This window comes from Leuciscus leuciscus, assembly GCF_965113295.1.
Source record: "Leuciscus leuciscus genome assembly, chromosome: 14".
NCBI lineage: Eukaryota > Metazoa > Chordata > Actinopteri > Cypriniformes > Leuciscidae > Leuciscus > Leuciscus leuciscus.
In genome coordinates, this window is record NC_138738.1 from 29,762,037 (window position 1) to 29,782,523 (window position 20,487).

General features: G+C 38.7%; 1 protein-coding gene across 1 annotated transcript; it reads right to left on the minus strand.

The window, feature by feature from the left end:
• Window positions 1–1,305: 1,305 nt before the first annotated feature.
• On the minus strand, window positions 1,306–8,084 carry LOC309474417 (uncharacterized protein). Its single transcript, XM_082136995.1, has 6 exons — window positions 7,954–8,084; window positions 7,783–7,853; window positions 7,158–7,695; window positions 5,537–5,683; window positions 5,399–5,452; window positions 1,306–3,025 (listed from the first exon to the last, which is right to left on the minus strand). The coding sequence occupies exons 3-6, from the start codon at window positions 7,591–7,593 to the stop codon at window positions 2,772–2,774; spliced, it is 891 nt and encodes a 296-aa protein (XP_081993121.1). The 5' UTR covers window positions 7,594–7,695; window positions 7,783–7,853; window positions 7,954–8,084; the 3' UTR covers window positions 1,306–2,771.
• Between the last annotated feature and the right edge of the window lie 12,403 nt (window positions 8,085–20,487).

Here is a 20,487-nt window from a genome sequence, read left to right on the forward strand (position 1 = left end):
ACGCACGCACACACACACACACACACACACACACACACACACACACACACACACACACACACACACACACACACACACACACACACACACACACACACACACAGGCTGTTTGGGGTCAATAAGATTTTTCCAATTTTTTTTTTTTTTTTTTTTTTCAATCAGTACTTTGTGACATATTTTTACCATTTAAATAAAAATAACTGTTCTATTGTAATGTATTTTAGAATGTAATTTATTCTGGATTACTTCAGAATTTATTCATATGATTTAGTCACATGATCCTATTAAACTTCAGAAATGATTCTAATGCTGATTTGGTGCTCAAGTAACATTAATATTATTCTTGTTCAAAACAGTTGTAATTCTTATTTATACATTTTTGTGTGTGTGTGTGTGTGTGTGTGTGTGTGTGTGTGTGTGTGTGTGTGTGTGTGTGTGTGTGTGTGTGGAAACTATGATAGATTTGGTGGATTATTTAAATGAAACTGTTCAAAAGAACAGCATTTATTTGAAATAGAAAGCTTTTTGTAACAAAATAAAAAGTGTTTTCTGTCACTTTTGATCAATTTAATGTTTCCTTACTGAATAAAAAAAATGGCCAAAAACTTTTGAACAGTATATGTGACTGACAAATCTTACGAATATAAATAAGTCAAAACAACAGAAAAACAGTGTAAAACCTTTAATGCTTATTCATTTTAAGAAAGTTGTGACATGGAAACCATAGCTCAACAAAAGCACAATGCCAATATTAAGCGATGGAGAACATGAACACAGGGACCACCAATCCTCCAAACCCAATTCAACCTCTATTGGTGCACTGCCTTGGGCTTTAACCGACAACCATCGAATAATTTGGGCCTATTCGGACTGAAGGTACGCCTGGCACAGTGGGCCCTGATGAATTCCTCAGGTTGCTGTTGTCAAGGACGGCAGGATATGTTTTAATTCAGCCTGCTTCCCATATCTCATTGCACTGGCTATTCATTAATAATGTGTTTTAATTAGCTATTAGTTAACATGTTCCTAGTGTCAGAGATATGACGAGGGAGTCCCAGTGGGGGGCATGGGGGTGTGGGGATGAGGCCTGTCTCTCTCTCGTTCCTTTTCTCTGCGTAGAACAATTACTGGAGAGTGCTATTACACATATCGCTGCCTTATTAATGGCTGTTCACTTGTGAGGCAAATCATTGTACAGCTAGACAATGAATGGAGAAGACCTCCACCGTGACACACACAGACACACACACACACACACACACACACACACACACACACACACACACACACACACACACACACACACACACACACACACACACACACACACACACATACTGGTTTATGTGGATTAGCCAGACTTTTTCTCCAAACAGGCCCGGTGGTGGTTTAGATGGACTACCCTTTCCTGAGGTCCTAGAGCTATGAGAGTTAGATTAAAACACTCAAAAAAATTTGGAAAAAATTCAGGACACTTTAGACTTCAGATACACCCTTCAGAGCGTGATACACACCACCCTAAAATTATTGTGGTTTATAGAGACAGTTCTCTTTTTGAAGAATATGTGACTTATAAGGACCAAAACAAACATTATTGGGACTTTAAAGGGACAATGACGTCACTTGCTCATTAACATAAATACACATTAACATAAATACACATTAACCTGACACCACCAAGCATTAATGGGACTTGAATTATTATTTTATTGCACAACTCTAACATCACCATTGTTAGTTGGTGACACTGACTAACAGCCAGATAACAGCCTGTAAGAGCTAAACAATAGATTGTCACACAACACCAGTGCCATGACAATGAGAATGGAGCAAAAAAGGTAAAATAAGTCATTCTTACCCAACTTCAAAAGACCCATGGTTGCTCATAACAAAAAATAAAAAAATATATAAAATAAAATAAAAGCTGTTTTACAGTTTGCTTTTGTGACGGCCTCTATTTAAAACATTAAAGGAACTTTGGACTTTTGGGACTTTAGCTTATTCGTCGTATCCCCCAGAGTTAGATGAGTCCACACACCCCCTTCTCATCTCCGTGCGTGCCGTAACTCTGTCTGACGCACCCACCGCTAGCCTAGCTTAGCACAAACACTGGAGGTAAATGGCTCCAGCTAGCATACTGCTCCCAATAAGTGACACAATAACGCCAACATTCTCCTATTTACATGTTGTGATGTGTATAGTCACAGCGTGTACAAATAACAAGGTCACATGAGACACAGCCATCTTCTAACCGTATACATACTGGGAACTATATTCTCAGAAGGCGAAGCACTGCTACTGCGGAAGGATTTGCTCGCAGGACCTGAGAAGCCCGTGGTGAGGAGCAGAGAGTTCGCTCAGAGGGTTGTGCTAATCACTCCAGCCAGCAGTGCTTCGTCTTCTATATAGTTAATTCTATGAGAATATAGTTCCCAGTATGTATACGGTTAGAAGATGGCTGTGTATCATGTGACCTTGTTATTCATACACACTGTGACTATACACATCACAAAATGTAAATAGGAGAATGTTGGCGTTATTCTGTCACTTATTGGGAGCAGTATGCTAGCTGGAGCCGTTTACCTCCAGTGTTTGTGCTAAGCTAGGCTAGCGGTGGGTGCGTCAGACAGAGTTACGGCATGCACAGAGATGAGAAGGGTGTGTGTGGACTTGTCTAACTCTGGGGGATACGGCGAATAAGCTAAAGTCCCAAAAGGTCGGCGTGTTCCTTTAACACAAACATAGAAACACCACCACAATTGTCAGTGTATTTAAATCTTTTCTTTTTCTGACTGCCTCTTTGCAGCTATTCCTCTATTTCGAACAAAGTCCCTTATATTTTGCACTGTTCTTTGTGCCAACACGGGGTCTTCCACCAGTTTGCAGTGACTGCATTCAGTTTTGGTGGCCAGTTTTCCCCTGCTTATATGACCTTTGAAGTGTCGCATTACTGCAGCGACCTCAGCCTTAGACCACACTTTCTTTGCCACTCTTCTGGATCCATGTTCCTCATCAGCATACTTCCCTGGAAGATAGGCAAACAAAAATGAATAGATCACTAAATGTGTTGTCCAGTTTAAGCCATCAAAACATGAGGTCAGTTAATGCCACAGTTGACAAGAAATTGCAGTTTACTTTTCTTAATTCACTTTGGGTATCAGTTGGTGTCTCACTCGATGTGATTTCACCAACTTTACTAGCCCACATTAGAGTGCGGACAATATGGAGTATTATTAGAATGTCTGCTGTTCATCTATTTATGTGGCCAAACCTTTTGCTATTTGAATTAATTGCAGTAAGTAATACTATAATTAGTAACATGTCTTAAGTAATTTTGGCATTGTACTTTAACACACCGTATTTTAATTGAAACCAAGACTATGGGGTTTAAGGTCTGATTCTCAGTTTAAATCTGATTTCATAAGGTTAACTAAATAGTGTTGGAACTTGGTCTGAAAGTTTAGTCTTGATATTGAAACTGTACGTAACAATCAGCTTAATACTACTTTTAACCTCTTAATCTTCCAGATTTTGTGGCATGTTGTGACTCAGTCATCAAGACCAATTCATTTTTAGTCTTTTAACCAACTTGCTAAAAAGAGAATTAATAGAACATACTCATGGGCAATCAAGAGAACATGTGAAGAGGAGGAGGTAACTTTACTTTTACCTCAAATTCAGTATACATTTCCTGATAATAAAGTAAGTGTATATGCTCCCTTGCAGACAAGATGTTTTGTACAAATGCAGTACAGTTAAATTTAGGGCTATTCATTTATATCTCTTTCTTTAAGATTACTCTTGCATTTTGATAGTTGAATACATCACAAAGACGTGCATAATAATGTTAAAGGGATACTTCACCGTTTTTTCATATTAAACTATGTTATTCCCTTAACTAAGACGAGTTGATGCATACCTCTCTCGTCTCAGTACGTGCACTTAATCGCTCTGGCGCGCGGCGACACTTATAGCACTTAGCTTAGCCCAGTTCATTCATTAGGGACCAAACAGAAATGAAGCTAGAAGCGACCAAACACCTCCACGTTTTCCCTATTTAAAAACAGTTACACAAGTAGTTACATGACCAAGTATGGTGACAAAATAAAACATGGCACTTTTCTAAGCGGGTAAAAAGGATAACTATAATGTATGGCGGAATAGCACTTGGGACTCAAGAGCACTTCGACTTGGCGCAGTAAAAAGTCACGCTTGAAAAATCCTCTCCCTCTCACTTCTGTCATTAGAACCAACGTGACTTTTTACCAGAGGCGGACAGAGTACACAGCTTCATTACTTGAGTAAAAGTACAGATACACCTTGCTAAATTTTACTCAAGTACAAGTAAAAGTACTACAGTCAGATGTCTACTTAAGTAAAAGTACTGAAGTACTTGTTTTTAAAAGTACTTGAGTATCAAGAGTACAAGAGTACATTTTCTAAATATTGCATTACTACTGCCACAGTGCTTACATTGGTAAACACAGCAAACACTTGAAGCGAAAACTATCATTAACTTGTTCAGAAAATTGAAATAGTCTGGCGAGGTGGGGCCACGGGTTGGCACATTCCCGGGACGGACCTGCTGCGTCTTCATCCATTGTTTCATCCATGGTTTCGTCTCTTATCTAAATCTGACCATGGAGTTGACCTTTGGCGGAAAGCTGAAGGTGATTGCTGATAGGCTGTCCCAATCAGTGGCGCCTGCACAATCCAATCACGTTTGAGAGGGAAACAACAAATTGAGGGTTTCCGAGATTTTTCTTTTTCTTTTTTAGAAGTAACGGGTACTCACGGTTATGGATAGAAATGTAGTGGAGTAAAGAGTACAATATTTGCCTCTCAAATGTACTTGAGTAAAGTCATAAGTACTCCCCAAAAATGATACTCGAGTAAAGTACAGATCCCTCAAAATTGTACTTAAGTACTGTACTCAAGTAAATGTACTCCGTTACTGTCCGGCTCTGCTTTTTACACCTAGACGAAGTGCTCCCAGTGCTATTCCGCCATACACTACAGTTATCCTTTTTACCCGCTTAGAAAAGCGCCACGTTTTATTTTGTGTCACCATACTTGGTCGTGTAACTGTATTTAAATAGGGAAAACGTGGAGGTGTTTGGTCGCTTCTAGCTTCATTTCTGTTTGGTCCCTAATGAATGATCTGGGCTAAGCTAAGTGCTATCAAACTGTCGCCGCGCGCCAGAGCGATTGAGTGCACGCACTGAGATGAGAGAGGTATGCATCAACTCATCTTAGTTAAGGGAATAACAGTTTAATATGAAAAAATGGTGAAGTATCCCTTTAAGGGAGTTGGGCAAAATAAGAATCTCATTGTAGGGTATAAACCACTGTGTTTCTTCTGTGCATAGACAATAAACGTCTTGAATCTGAATCTTACCTTCAGAGGGAGGTACACTCTCACTTACTGTGGACGACACAAATGACACTGATCCTGTTGAAAACAATTTAACAAGTTACTTTTGTCACAGGAAAATATACATTTTATCAGCAGTGACTATGAATTGAGTTAACATACCAAAGTCTCCCATGTCATGGTCTTGCTCTGTGGTTGTAGAGTCAGAAACCATAGGCTCCACAGTTCCAAGCTCTGATGCGGTGAGATCTGTGTTGCTGTCATCAGATTCGCTCCCACTGTCTTCAGCATCACTTAACGCAATCTCATCTGGAAAATGGCATTAGTAAAACTCAGAGGTGTAAAGAGTACTTGAAAACCATACTTGAGTAAAAAGACAGATACCTTGCAGCATAAATTACTCTATTACAAGTTACCAATACGAGTAAAAGTGATTAACAATACTTTAGTATTTTACTTCTACTAAATCTAGGCTCAAAGATGCACTAGTCCTTGACACCTGAGACAGGCAGGTGAAAATAAGAAACAATTGATTTGTAAAATGAGAAGTCATGTTTATTTTCTAAAATCTAAATAAAACTGAACACCTCAATAGTCTAATAAATCAGGGTCGACACAACAGCCTCTTAAAGGGATTGTTCACCCAAAAATGAAAATTCTGTCTTCATGTAGTCAACCTCAAGTTGTTCCAAACCTGTATTTCTTTGTTCTGCTGTACACATAGATAGATATTTTATATATTTTTAACCAAGCAGATCTTGCCAGCCATTGACTAGTACAGCAGAACAAAGACAAGTTTGGAACAACCTGAGGGTGAGTAAATTATGACAATTTTCATTTTTGGGTGAACTATCTATTTAAACGTCTACAAACTCTCAAGTCTCAGTTAAGCTCAAGTGCACAAAAAGGCCACACGTAAACCAATATCCTTCAAAAAGGCCTTGTCAATATGGTGGATAAAAAAAAATTATGTTAAGTCAAATTAAATAGTCAAAGTCTACTTGCACTGGATGTGCTGGTTTTGGACTCATCACTGGCTGCAGTCCTGACTTCATCTAAATCAAACGTCTGCGATTTAGCACCTACTAATGCACTCGCATTCATGTAAAGTAGACTTGTTGACAAGTTTGGGTGAGTAAGGGCAAAACGCACAAGATATAGTTCAGTCAATGCCACTTAGATGGAAATATCACTTCTTTATAGCAAAAACAAACTGCTGCAGAAAAAGTTAGGTGCCATGCAAAATGTAATTTGTAATTGCATAACTTTTTGGCTACTTTGTAGTTGTACTGTTACTAATTACATTTACTCAAATAGTTTACAGCTCTGGTAAAACTCTCATAAATAGCTGGACATAAAAATCTGTGGTTGAAATAGCCACATCAAATAAGGAAAAGATAGTACTTGGTTTTGTACTTGCCACTTTTTGCAAAGTAACTATTTTTACTTGAGTAGTTTTGAGCTATTATACCTGCGTTTATGTTTAATGTGGTCCATGAGCACATAAGATAAATGATTACACAATCTGATATTAGGTTCATATTTAAAGTAATTCGACTGCACCTACACAAACATAATTTTGAATTACTGTCCAGCCATACTGTAGACTTAAGTTTATATTTCTGAATAGTAGTCCTCGACTCATACTTGGACATGAAAGGTGATTTTTTTTTTTCTTGGAAAGGGATGCTGACTACGCCAAGTCTAGATGATTATAAATTAACATTCAAAGGAAAAAACAAAAACTCAGATAATATCTACAAGGGCTAATTTCTGTACAAACCTTCAATTTCAATCTCATCCAGTGACTTCCCCTGCATGCTGGAAAGGTTTCCTTTCTCCATTGACAAAAGGAGTTTGGAAATCTTAGCCAGTTGTGTTGTGGGAACTGGTAATCTGTAGAAGTCGCGGTGAACACGGATGTCGTGACCCAGGAAATCTGCAACCTGATCAAGTTCATTGTGTTTTAAATTAAGGACTTGTGAGAGTGTGGCAACATGTTTCCTGAGTTGCGTTGACCTAAGGTACTCAGGGTGCTTTGCTCCACACTGGCTTGCATGAACATGCAAACAATCATGTCCTCTGTAGTGGCTCATTGACGTTGGTCTTGCAAACAGGAAGACATTTATGGCACAAATGCCACATTCAGTTCTTCTACTGGCAAGTAGTGACAAAGCATATTCTGACTCTGAATCAGGTATGTATTCCTTGTCAGACATGTCCTCAGCATCATCAGATGATATTTGGTCCAATTCTGGATGTGGAATTTTGTCCTGATCTGACAGCAGTTCATCCTCAGAAGCCTTAGGAGACTGCTGCGCCTGAATTGGTGAGAAAGCAAATTATTTGACATGGTGATTGAATCTTATAGCCAGTTCAAGTTCAACACTCACTTAGTAGATACTCACCTGTGCTGTGCTGTTAAAGTCATCTCTTTTAATTTGCTTGAGGCAGGATTTATGCCAGACCCCTGAACAAACTGGAACACATTTGAGTAAAATAATGTTAACACTGCAGGTCTATTTAAGTGGTTAGAGCACAACACATTACACTCTATACTAATTCACTAAATATCTAACCTGTGCATCGATAGCCAAGCCACTTGAAGGAAGATACGGGTCCCACACAACGAACACACTTGTCCAAGGAGGATACTGTTGCGCACACAAGGCGGTGTTTTTGACACTGTTGGCGAAAAATTTAATTGTAGTATTTATTTATGCCACATAGTTTGGACAAAGATATTTTATATTTACGCCACATAGTTTGGACAGAAAGATATTTCATATTTACATGTCGATATCCAATCATTTTAAATCCAATACCAATGTGACATTTAATTTACCTCATACATATGATTACCCTTTTATTGCATTTTGTTATTTATAGCGTATCTTATTTATATGCAGCTTATTTAAAGCATATCCTATATGAAGATATACCTTCTTCATATTTTTAAATTGTAGATGGGGAATATGTAGTTAGCCTCAGTGCCAGGAGCTGACTTCTTGTAGCCCAGTATAACTAATAGGGTGCCTATCCATTACATGTAACCAAACATCTTAGAATTCACATTTAACCAACATACAGATCCAATGCAGGCAGTCCAAGTGTTCTTAAAAACCAAAGTGACGCCTCTGGGGACGGGACCCTCTAAACTGTATGGACCTCCCAAGTCATATTTGGGTGGGGTTCAGTGTTAGATACACATACACTCAGATATTATACTGACTGTCCTTCCATTCCATTGTCCACATAAAGCATGTTCTACTCAGGTGACTACACACACACACACATACACTCAGATATTATACTGACTGTCCTTCCATTCCATTGTCCACATAAAGCATGTTCTACTCAGGCGACTGTCCACATAAAGCATGTTCTACTCAGGTGACTACACACACACACACATACACATACACTCAGATATTATACTGACTGTCCTTCCATTCCATTGTCCACATAAAGCATGTTCTACTCAGGCGACTGTCCACATAAAGCATGTTCTACTCAGGTGACTACACACACACACACATACACATATATTGAAATAGGTTGACAGATTTAACATTTTGCCACAAATAAGTTGTACATCAAATTTAATTTACCTCTCCAACCTTGGTGAGTGGGCCGAGCTCTGGACTAGTCTGATTCGGGTGGCTGACGGCTGTATGGGTGCACTTGCTCTCAGTGGTCAGCTGTAGAAGATCAAACAGAGACAAAGGACAATAAAGAGAAAGTCCTGGGAGCGTGATACTAGAGAGGACATTTGACATCTGAATAAAAAAAGAAACCATTCTAGTGTTGACAGAAAGACAGAGGAAAACCTTGCTTTAAAACTCACTGACAACTTTTCTGATATTAACAATCAAGTGCAAGATATTAATAAAAATCTATCTTTTGTGAGGACATACCTCTTCAGTATCATCAGTTGTGGAAGGGGGATTTGTGGTACAACACATCTTTGGAGACATTTCATCATCAAGGCCCTGTAAAAAGGAAAAAACAAACAAAAAATATTGTAGACCGTGGACTATGAAAACTACACTGATGAACACATTTGTGTTCACCGCGACTTCTACAGATTACCAGTTCCCACAACACAACTGGCTAAGATTTCCAAACTCCTTTTGTCAATGGAGAAAGGAAACCTTTCCAGCATGCAGGGGAAGTCACTGGATGAGATTGAAATTGAAGGTTTGTGCAGAAATTAGCCCTTGTAGATATTATCTGAGTTTTTGTTTTTTCCTTTGAATGTTTGAATGCAGCTTATTTAAAGCATATCCTATATGAAGATATACCTTCTTCATATTTTTTAATTGTAGATGGAGAATTTGTGGTTAGCCTCAGTGCCTGGAGCTGACTTCATGTAGCCCAGTATAACTAATAGGGTGCCTATCCATTACATGTAACCAAACAACTTAGCATTCACATTAAACCAACATACAGATCCAATGCAGGCAGTCTTAAAAACCAAAGTGATGCCTCTGGGGACGGGACCCTCTAAACTGTATGGACCTCCCAAGTCATGTTTGGGTGGGGTTCAGTGTTAGATACACACACTCAGATATTATACTGACTGAAGCTTGAAAAAGCATGTTTAGACAATGTCCTTCCATTCCATTGTCCACATAAAGCATGTTCTACTCAGGTGACTACACACACACACACACATATATTGAAATAGGTTGGCAGATTTAACATTTTGCCACAAATAAGTTGTACATGAGATTTAATTTACCTCTCCAACCTTGGTGAGTGGGCCGAGCTCTGGACTAGTCTGATTCGGGTGGCTGACGGCTGTATGGCTGCACTTGCTCTCATTGGTCAGCTGTAGAAGATGAAACAGAGACAAAGGACAATAAAGAGAAAGTCCTGGGAACGTGACACTAGAGAGGACATTTGACATCTGAATAAAAAAATAAAAACCATTCTAGTGTTGACAGAAAGACACAGGAAAACCTTGCTTTAAAACTCACTGACAACTTCTTTGATATTAACAATCAAGTGCAAGACATTAATAAAAATCTATCTTTTGTGAGGACATACCTCTTCAGTATCATCAGTTGTGGATGGGGGATTTGTGGTACAACACATCTTTGGAGACATTTCATCATCAAGGCCCTGTAAAAAAGAATAAACAACAAAAAAAGATCAATTATAATAAATATCTTGAAGACAAGATGTTCCCTGTGTAGCATTCAGTGAAAAGATATCATGGCTGTATTTCAGTGAGTGTTTTGTGGAAAACATGTAGTCTCTGAAACGGTTCTTTAGTCACTGAACAGGCCACATGACTACAGTCTGTAGACTATGAAAACTACACTGATGAATACAGCATTTGATTACTTTGTTGTTTATCTATTGTCAGCCAACTTCGTAGAATGATTGCACTTCTAGAATAATTGACTAAGCTTTTACATGGAGTGAGGTGTTAGTCCTTTTATAGTTCTTAGATTTGCTATGATTCTTTTAAATGACATCTTGTCATGAATTTTCGTCAGTGCTGTTGAATGGGTGCCTTTCCATTACATGTAACCAAACAACTTAGCATTCACATTAAACCAACATACAGATCCAATGCAGGCAGTCCAAGTGTTCTTAAAAACCAAAGTGATGCCTCTGGGGACGGGACCCTCTAAACTGTATGGACCTCCCAAGTCATGTTTGGGTGGGGTTCAGTGTTTGATACACATACACTCAGATATTATACTGACTGAAGCTTGAAAAAGCATGTTTAGACAATGTCCTTCCATTCCATTGTCCACATAAAGCATGTTCTACTCAGGCGACTACACACACATACACTCAGATATTATACTGACTGTCCTTCCATTCCATTGTCCACATAAAGCATGTTCTACTCAGGCGCCTGTCCACATAAAGCATGTTCTACTCAGGTGACTACACACACACACACACACACACACATACACTCAGATATTATACTGACTGTCCTTCCATTCCATTGTCCACATAAAGCATGTTCTACTCAGGCGACTGTCCACATAAAGCATGTTCTACTCAGGTGACTACACACACACACACACACACATACACTCAGATATTATACTGACTGTCCTTCCATTCCATTGTCCACATAAAGCATGTTCTACTCAGGCGACTGTCCACATAAAGCATGTTCTACTCAGGTGACTACACACACACACACACACACATATATTGAAATAGGTTGGCATATTTAACATTTTGCCACAAATAAGTTGTACATCAAATTTAATTTACCTCTCCAACCTTGGTGAGTGGGCCGAGCTCTGGACTAGTCTGATTCGGGTGGCTGACGGCTGTATGGGTGCACTTGCTCTCAGTGGTCAGCTGTAGAAGATCAAACAGAGACAAAGGACAATAAAGAGAAAGTCCTGGGAGCGTGACACTAGAGAGGACATTTGACATCTGAATAAAAAAAGAAACCATTCTAGTGTTGACAGAAAGACAGAGGAAAACCTTGCTTTAAAACTCACTGACAACTTTTCTGATATTAACAATCAAGTGCAAGACATTAATAAAAATCTATCTTTTGTGAGGACATACCTCTTCAGTATCATCAGTTGTGGATGGGGGATTTGTGGTACAACACATCTTTGGAGACATTTCATCATCAAGGCCCTGTATAAAAAAAAAATATATATATATATATATATTGTAGACCGTGGATTATGAAAACTACACTCTGATGAACACAGCATTTGATGACTTCATTGTTTTTGTTCTTACATTCTGTAATGGTCAGTATCATCTATGGTGTGCTGGTTAGGTGGTGCTAACAAAAGCTATAAAAATCATGTTCCACCTGAAGCTTGATGGAAAATGTACAGTGTTTTGGTATGTGAAATGTTCTATGGTTAAAGCATTTCTTATATGAGAACTAACAATTTCACAAAGTTAGTTAAATAAAGTCAAGAATATAAAAACACTGTTTTTAACTTTTTTTTTTTTTAAATAACACTCTACACACAGCATGTTTTGTATATTGATCATTGTGGTTGGTTATGGTACCAATTAATTTATCTTACAGGTTTAGTACACTAACAGAACATCATAAACACATTACATTTATTTAATGGCCTGAAAGTACTCATATTAATGATATCACAGCCTTCCTGTGTCACTGCAACTTCATATTTAAACAAAATAATGTTGGGCTACTAAGAAAATATTTAATTCTATAAAACAAACACAATGTCTGTAGTAAAAGTTAAGGCTTTAACTAGCTTCGCCCTGCTCATTAAGCCATGCGGTAGCCACAGCTCAACTTAACCTAGCTAGCTTTCATTTTAAAAACAAAACTACCAAATTTGACCTGCTCGCAATGTTACTTCTGTCCTCATCTCTACCTGATGTCCTCCACCTCTTTAGCCCGAGGCTTAATGAGCAGGACATGTTGATAGCCACTCAAGCTAGCTCAGCTAATATTGTGGTAAATATATAGCATTTTACAGTAATTGTAAGTTACAAGTTACAATTTCTTGCAAATAGGAAACACTTCATGCAAAAATGCAACTATATGTATAAATATAATTATTACCTGTATGTATTTAATCCAGTAAACCCAACGACGTCGAGCTGACACTTCCGAGGTGTGGTCCATTAGGTATTTAATTAGCGACAGCTGGGCCATGTGCTGTGGGCGGAGCTTCCCGTCGACTTCTGTTTGTTACCGCCCACGTGCGCAAACCAGCCAATCACAAGACGGCCCGCCAAAATGCACCGTGTGTATCAGAAATGTGTATGAAACTGCAATATAAAACCCAGCTGTGGGGTCGCTGTTCTATACACTGGCATACACTCAAAATCAGGTCAAGTGGTAAATAAGGACTTTCAAAGAAAAAGAGAATTTATGTTGTTCAGACACTAACAAATGCAGTTACACTCTTTGATTTATGAGGACCTTGGCATAGTCCCCGTATTACCCTTAGGTCCGGGGAGCCCAGGTGAAATGTCCGGCGTGTTGTCCGTGTAAACCACATATCCCAACACACACACACACACACACACACACACACACACACACACACACACACACACACACACACACACACACATACAGAGCCCCTTCCCCCCATGGAGTCCTATTGTGTTCTATTACCCTTACACCAACAAATACACACACACACACACACACACACACACACACACTTGCACAATCTGAGGCTGGCTGTAGGAATTACATATCACACTGGGAAAGAGAGAAGGGGAGAGAGAGGGAACGAAAGAGAGAGAGAGAAAGAGATTAGAGCTAATTAGCATGAACAATAACAACAAACAAACAGTAAGAGAGTGTGGGTCAGAGGGAGTCTTACAATGACGCTCTTAATTAGTATTGTTTACCAAGTGACACGGTTCATTTTTAATACACAGGGGCCCAGCTACTGTATACCAACACCCCCCCTCTACAGCATAAACACACACCCAGACACACACAGACAGACACACACACACAGACACAGACACACACACGCGCACACACACACACACACACACACGCACGCACGCACGCACGCACGCACGCACGCACGCACGCACGCACGCACGCACGCACGCACGCACGCACACACACACACACACACACTAAATGTATATTTTGGAATTATATAAAAATAGAAATATATGAATTTAGTTGTTTCTTTAACTTTAGGCACATTTATTGTAGTAGATTTTTATTCAAACTAATAAATGCAGATTTTTTTTTTTTTTTTTTTTTAAAAAGGTCACATTAAAATGGCCCTGGAACTTCTATCATGCCTTTATCATTTAAATTAGATTTTTTTTTTTTTTTTATACTTCTGTATGTATAGATTTGATTGTTTTTCCCTTTGACCCAGACCTTCAATCTTTAGATTGAAGGAACTTCTATATCTTCTATTGAAATATATCAATATATATGATTTATATAAAACAATATAAATCATATAAATATAAATTACTAAACAATGTAAAACAAACTATTTAAAATATTTATTGTGTGAAAATATCACATTTTCAAAAATGATGACAGATGTGTCATTTATGTTAGTAAACTTTTTACAAAAAAAACAAACAAACAAACAAAAAAACACTGAAAACTGTCAGTAAAGATGAAATATGAGATATGTACAGAAAACATCAAGGTAAATATTACCCTTGATCAGATTTTTTATTTATTTATTGTCATTTCCAAAATATTATTTGTGTGTATAAGAAATTAAATTAGTCCTATAGCAAGAAAAGTAGTCATCAATTTTATTGCAAACATTATATATATTTTTTTATTTCCACCATGCATTATTTCTGTCACTGAACACTATTAAAAATGGTGGAAATGACACAATGGTGGGAATTTTCATTAATAAATAATAATAATAATTATAAAAAATAAAAAAAAAGAATTCTCTTGTGATTTACATCCATCCACTGTTGCACATTGTTAGTGGTCAAATTGAATAAACTGGTGAGTGTGAAAAGTGTTTTAAAAGACTCCCAATGCATATAGTACAAGAAACACATTTTAGGAAACAGTGACACTTAATTAGTGCTTCTTTGATGATGCGTTTTGACTGTTTCAGCATCTATTTCAAGCACAAATGTGAATAAGCTATTCAGGAAAACAAAGCAGTGTGGACACACTTAACCATGACCAAAAATGATGTTAGAGTAGCAATATGTAAAATGTATTCGGCTGAAATATTGAGAGGCGAACTTTACAACAACTGGTTTCATTTATCACCAGAGAACATGACACCCTGAACAGTATAAAGAGTTCAATAACCCAAATTTGATTATCAAAACTTTCATTTCAGTTTCAGTGAAAAATCCATTGCGGTGCATCGCCAAAATATACACCCATGTGAGATTATTCATTAAAACTCTGTATGCGCAGAAAATGACAGACATGCAGCGTCAGAGCCCCAATCTTCCACCCAAACCCCAGAGGCCTGACGCTTTGCAGAGGTCACTCAAAACAGAGGCAAAAATCAAAGTGATTAAAGGCCCGAGGATCAATAAAGGCTTTATATTAGATTTACCCAGTCTTGCTGAATAACACACGGTCAGCAGAAAGAGGCTGGACTGGTTTTAAATGAAGTGATATGCAGCAGGCATGTGGAGATTGGACTTTATAAATCTTTAAAGATCCCGTCAAGAGGAATGAACTTGTTGGCCAGACTCTGCTCAAAGTTCAGTGCAGAAAATGTCCTGCCTGCGTCCAATCAGGTTAGACTTATGGTAATTATGGAAGTTATTGCGTAAAATGTGGGCTAAAACAGAAAATCATTAACACACAAATATGCCATGTATCCATTCTGCATGACTCATCCATGCATATACTGTACATTTAAAAAAAAAGGTTTTCACCATAACCCTTGGGCCACACCACAAAGTCATTTGTTTCTCATTTTTTTCTCATTTTTGTAAAAAGGAGAGAGAACATCAAGGGTTTATGTTGGTAGGGACTTTTCTCATAAACAGAAAAACACAATACTGCATTTTTAGATTTTCATTTAAACATTATTTTCTTTACTGTTTATTGTATTTCTACAATTATGATCAATGTGATCACAAAACATTTCCACTCAAAGGTTTGGAATCATACAATGTTTTTAATGTTTTTGAAAGTCTCTAATGCCAAGGCTGCATTTATTTGATTAAAAATACAGAATAATAACAGTCATATTTTCTATTTGAATATATTTTAATATGGAATTTACTTATGTGATGCCAAGCTGAATTTTTTGCGTCATTACTCCAGTCTTCAGTGACATAATCTTTCAGAAATCATTCCAATACGCTGTTCTCTGTGATAATGAAAAAAATATTCTGAACTCAATTACTTAATTAACAGTAAAATTGCATATTAGTGATGCAACGTACATATATTGTGCTGTCAAAAATTGTCTGTAAATAAATTGTCTTGATGTTTTTATTGCCATGTTGCCAAAAAGTGTTGCCACATGCACATACACACACGCTCTCTCTCAAACACACACACACACACACACACACACACACACACACACACACACACACACACACACACACACACACACACACACACACACACACACACACACACACACACACACACACACACACACACACACACACACACACACACACACACACACACACACACACCACGTGTTCCCAGTTATTTAATGTGCAGCTCTGTATAAGTATAAATGGTGAGTCTGTGCAAAAATGATCACCCCCTTTTTGAAAGCTGCAGAGTGTCTGAGAGCAGTGGGAATGGGCTGCTGAAAATCCTGAGATGCAAAAGAAAGAAAACGCCGAACATGCTAGCATAGGAGAAGAGCAAGGGTCATAAGAAAGGCATGTACTCAGGAGACCAGATGGAAACTTTCTCCTCTTGTGGTTTGTTGTTTTACAGTGTAAGTGGTGGATGGGAGCTGGTAATGGCAGGCGCTTTGATGTGATCTAATCTACAGGCATACAAAGAGACTGCGCTCTGTTTACTCCTGCGATCGGAATTATACAATCAATTACTCCCCCCCGCCGCGGACAAAATGAGCAGACCCAAAAGACAGGGGGAATTGGTTAAATGTTATTGTTGAGGAGACCATTATCCAACAATCGGGGTGGTTAATTCAGGAAAATGACATTCATTAAAAGATGAGGCCGGGATCAGGAGGAGGCAGCGATGAGGTTGACCCTTCATTCATGCCACGTCTTTGTATCTGTCTTCCTTTCCATTCTCTCTCACACACACACACACACACACACACACACACACACACACACACACACACACACACACACACACACACACACACACACACACACACACACACACACACACACACACACACACACACACACGCACACACACACAGATTTTTGTTTTCACACAGGTTTCTTATTTTAATATGAGCCATTTTTCTTCATTATGATATCAGGACATTGTATTACCTTGGTATATTTGTTTAATTAATTTTAATTCTGAAATTAAATACATGTTTATCATAGAAGAGTTTTTTTATTTATTATTGTATGCAGGCCTATGAATTGCATTTTTTATGTATTTTTTTATTATTATTATTTTTTATAAATTCATATATTTGGGGGAAAACATGTAATGTAATTGCTCTCTAAACAGTACTTTCTTCTTGCAAGTATATTTAGATTTATGACTACCAGCATTACAACTGGATTTAGTTTTTTGAGGTGTTGTCTTTGTACTTGCATTTTTTTGCTTCCTGCTCACACATATTATCACATGCACAATAGATGTACACTTTCTTGTAAGAAAGCGTCAGCCAAGGACGAAACTGGAATGTGAATTAAGTGTGTGTGATTCCTTCTTGTTTTGGGCTGTAGAAAGTGAAAGCAGTTCACTAGATCTGTCTAAATGTTTCGAGTCAGATCTGCACCTCATAAAAAAAAATAAAAAAAATGAAATACAACAACAATCACTTCGGCTTTTCTACAAAGCGTTCGTCCCTCACAGAATGCAGGGTGCAAAAATGATCTTTGCATAAATAAACATCACCTGCGCAGAAGAACATAAGACATGTGAATGTGCAACTGCAGCATAAAAGCAAACATCTGACATCACTGCATCTCTCTGACGAATTCTATCCAAAATGTGTCCAGATTATCAGACGATTCAGTTATTCATTCATGTTGCTGACACAGCCATGCTTTTTTGTCATCTACAGAAGTTCAGGCTTTTCGGAGACATGAGCCAAGCTGGTATAATTCATGTCAAGCCTAGAGCACAACATTCTATCAAATTTTCATGCGTAGGTTTGCGTGTGTGCAATTGTGTTGTATTAAGCTCCTGATTGAGAAACAGTTTCTATTTCTTCCTCACCGCTCACATGTTGTGTCTGCAGCAGCATGGGGCTGCACCACTATCTCCTACGCTAAACGAGCTGCTCCTTTCATCCTTCTCTTTTTCTCTTCATCTGTCTGTCACTCTGTCACTCTGTCTCTGTATTCTTTTTGAGCAGGTTGGACCTTCCTTTGCCTCAATCTCTCAGTGTGAGGTTTGTTTCCCCTCATTTACTCAAGGGCTTTTCGCACTTGAAATCGTTAATCCTGAGTCATAGTAAACCCCGGGTAAATGGGGATATCTCGCTTCACGTTTCACACTGCTTTTTATTTTTATTTTATTTTATTTCACATTTTTATTTAACAACGAATCCTGGGTATTCCAACGCTATCTCACGACCAATTCATACGAATTTGTTCGAGTGAGTAAAAGGTGGCTAATTCGTATGATCTCACTCGTGAGATCGGGTTGGGTATTCATAACATCCTTATTTGCATATTTGCAGCGTCACTGATGAACGCAGCATGCGATATGTTTACATAAAGCCTCTAGCATTGCAGATTTTCATATTATATATTCTGTCATGACAACTCTCGGGAGATTGGTATGGTAATAGAGATTGGCATAGTAATGGATATGGCAATGTTAATGTATTTGGTCTTGGCGGAATAGATCTTCTACGCTGTTGCTGCTGCAGAGTATGTACCGAGACTTGCTACTGCCAATACATTCACATACATTGCTGTGAGCATCAGAGTAACATACATGAATTAACCCCCGTAGCAGATCTATACAGGTGGAGCTGGGGAAGGTGGAGGGGTTCTGAAAGCGCGCTGCATACTGCTAACAGCAAAACTACCAGATTTTTTTTTAAATGTTGAGCCACATCTCATTGGCCGCTGATGCAACAACAACCAATCAGCTGTGCCATGTAGATAATGATGTTATCATAACCAAATGAGTTAGACCTATCAGCCTGCGCCATCTAGAATTTCATGCTAGAACTAGGTAATTATTGCTGGTTGAACTGTCAAGTTCACCCTGTATGGCTAATAAAGGTCCGAATGAAACGGTTGCGCTTTCTGTCACCATTTGACATTATTCCCCTCAACTACTGTTGATACAACACTTGCTGTCCAATACACGTGAATATGAGGCATGTTATTGGCTGACAGTTGCTAAGCATCTAGTTGTAACATTCTAACACTGCATTGTTTCACGCTGCACATGTTTGGCACCACTATGCAGGGTTAACACCACAAAAGCAGTGCTAACCCTGCTCAGGGTTTCATAACCCCAGGTAAAAATCTGTGCTAACTCCGCTTCTAGATTACAAGTGTGAAACGTTCCTTTACCCAGGGTTAAAAGCGGTGTTTAGAATGATGATAACCCAGGGTTAAGCACAGTCTGAAAAGCCCAAGAGAGGGTATGATCTTCTGGCTGAGATTAGGCATGGTTGTGTGAGACAGGCTATAAGCCTTATACAGCACCTTTACATTTACATTTATGCAGTTAGCCGATGCTTTTCTTCAAATATTTACAAGAGAGAAACAAAAGCAATTTGTCAAGGAGCCAACAATATTTGAAATATAATGCCAGGTTTATTTGACAACTATATTAGGAGGCAAACAATAGAAGATGAGAAATTCAGAGATGTGCATTGGTTTAAGAGTGTGGGGTGGTTAAGTGTTTGCGGAAGAGGTGTCTTCAGCTGCTTCTTGAAAGATGTGATGGTCTCAAAAGCTCGGGTGCAGTTTTGCAGCTAATTCCAACAGAGAGGAACAAAGAGGGTGAAAGTTTTGGAGGGTGACTTTTTGCCTTATTGTGAAGGAACAACATAACTCATTCAGTGACCTTAGCTGGCGGGAAAGAGCGTACACTTGTAGGAGTGAATTGAGGTAGGGACATTCCTTCCTTCCTTCCTTCCTTCCTTCCTTCCTTCCTTCCTTCCTTCCTTCCTTCCTTCCTTCCTTCCTTCCTTCCTTCCTTCCTTCCTTCCTTCCTTCCTTCCTTCCTTCCTTCCTCCCTCCCTCCCTCCCTCCCTTCCTCCCTCCCTCCCTTCCTCCCTCCCTCCCTTCCTTCCTCCCTCCCTCCCTTCCTTCCTCCCTCCCTCCCTTCGTCCCTTCCTTCCTTCCTTCCTTCCTTCCTTCCTTCCTTCCTTCCTTCCTTCCTTCCTTCCTTACTTCCTTCCTTCCTTCCTTCCTTCCTTCATTCATTCCTTACTTGTTTTTCCATCCATCCATCCATCCATCCATCCATCCATCCATCCATCCATCCATCCATCCATCCATCCATCCATCCATCCATCCATCCATCCATCCAT

Excerpts from the sequence above, each read along its gene's own strand:
- LOC309474417 (XM_082136995.1), bottom strand. The coding sequence starts at position 7,593 with ATGTCTGACAAGGAATACATACCTGATTCAGAGTCAGAATATGCTTTG. Across the intron at positions 5,684-7,157 it reads GGATGAGATTGAAATTGAAG|ATGAGATTGCGTTAAGTGAT; the intron begins GTTTGTACAGAA and ends GCCATTTTCCAG. Across the intron at positions 5,453-5,536 it reads CCATGACATGGGAGACTTTG|GATCAGTGTCATTTGTGTCG; the intron begins GTATGTTAACTC and ends TGTTTTCAACAG.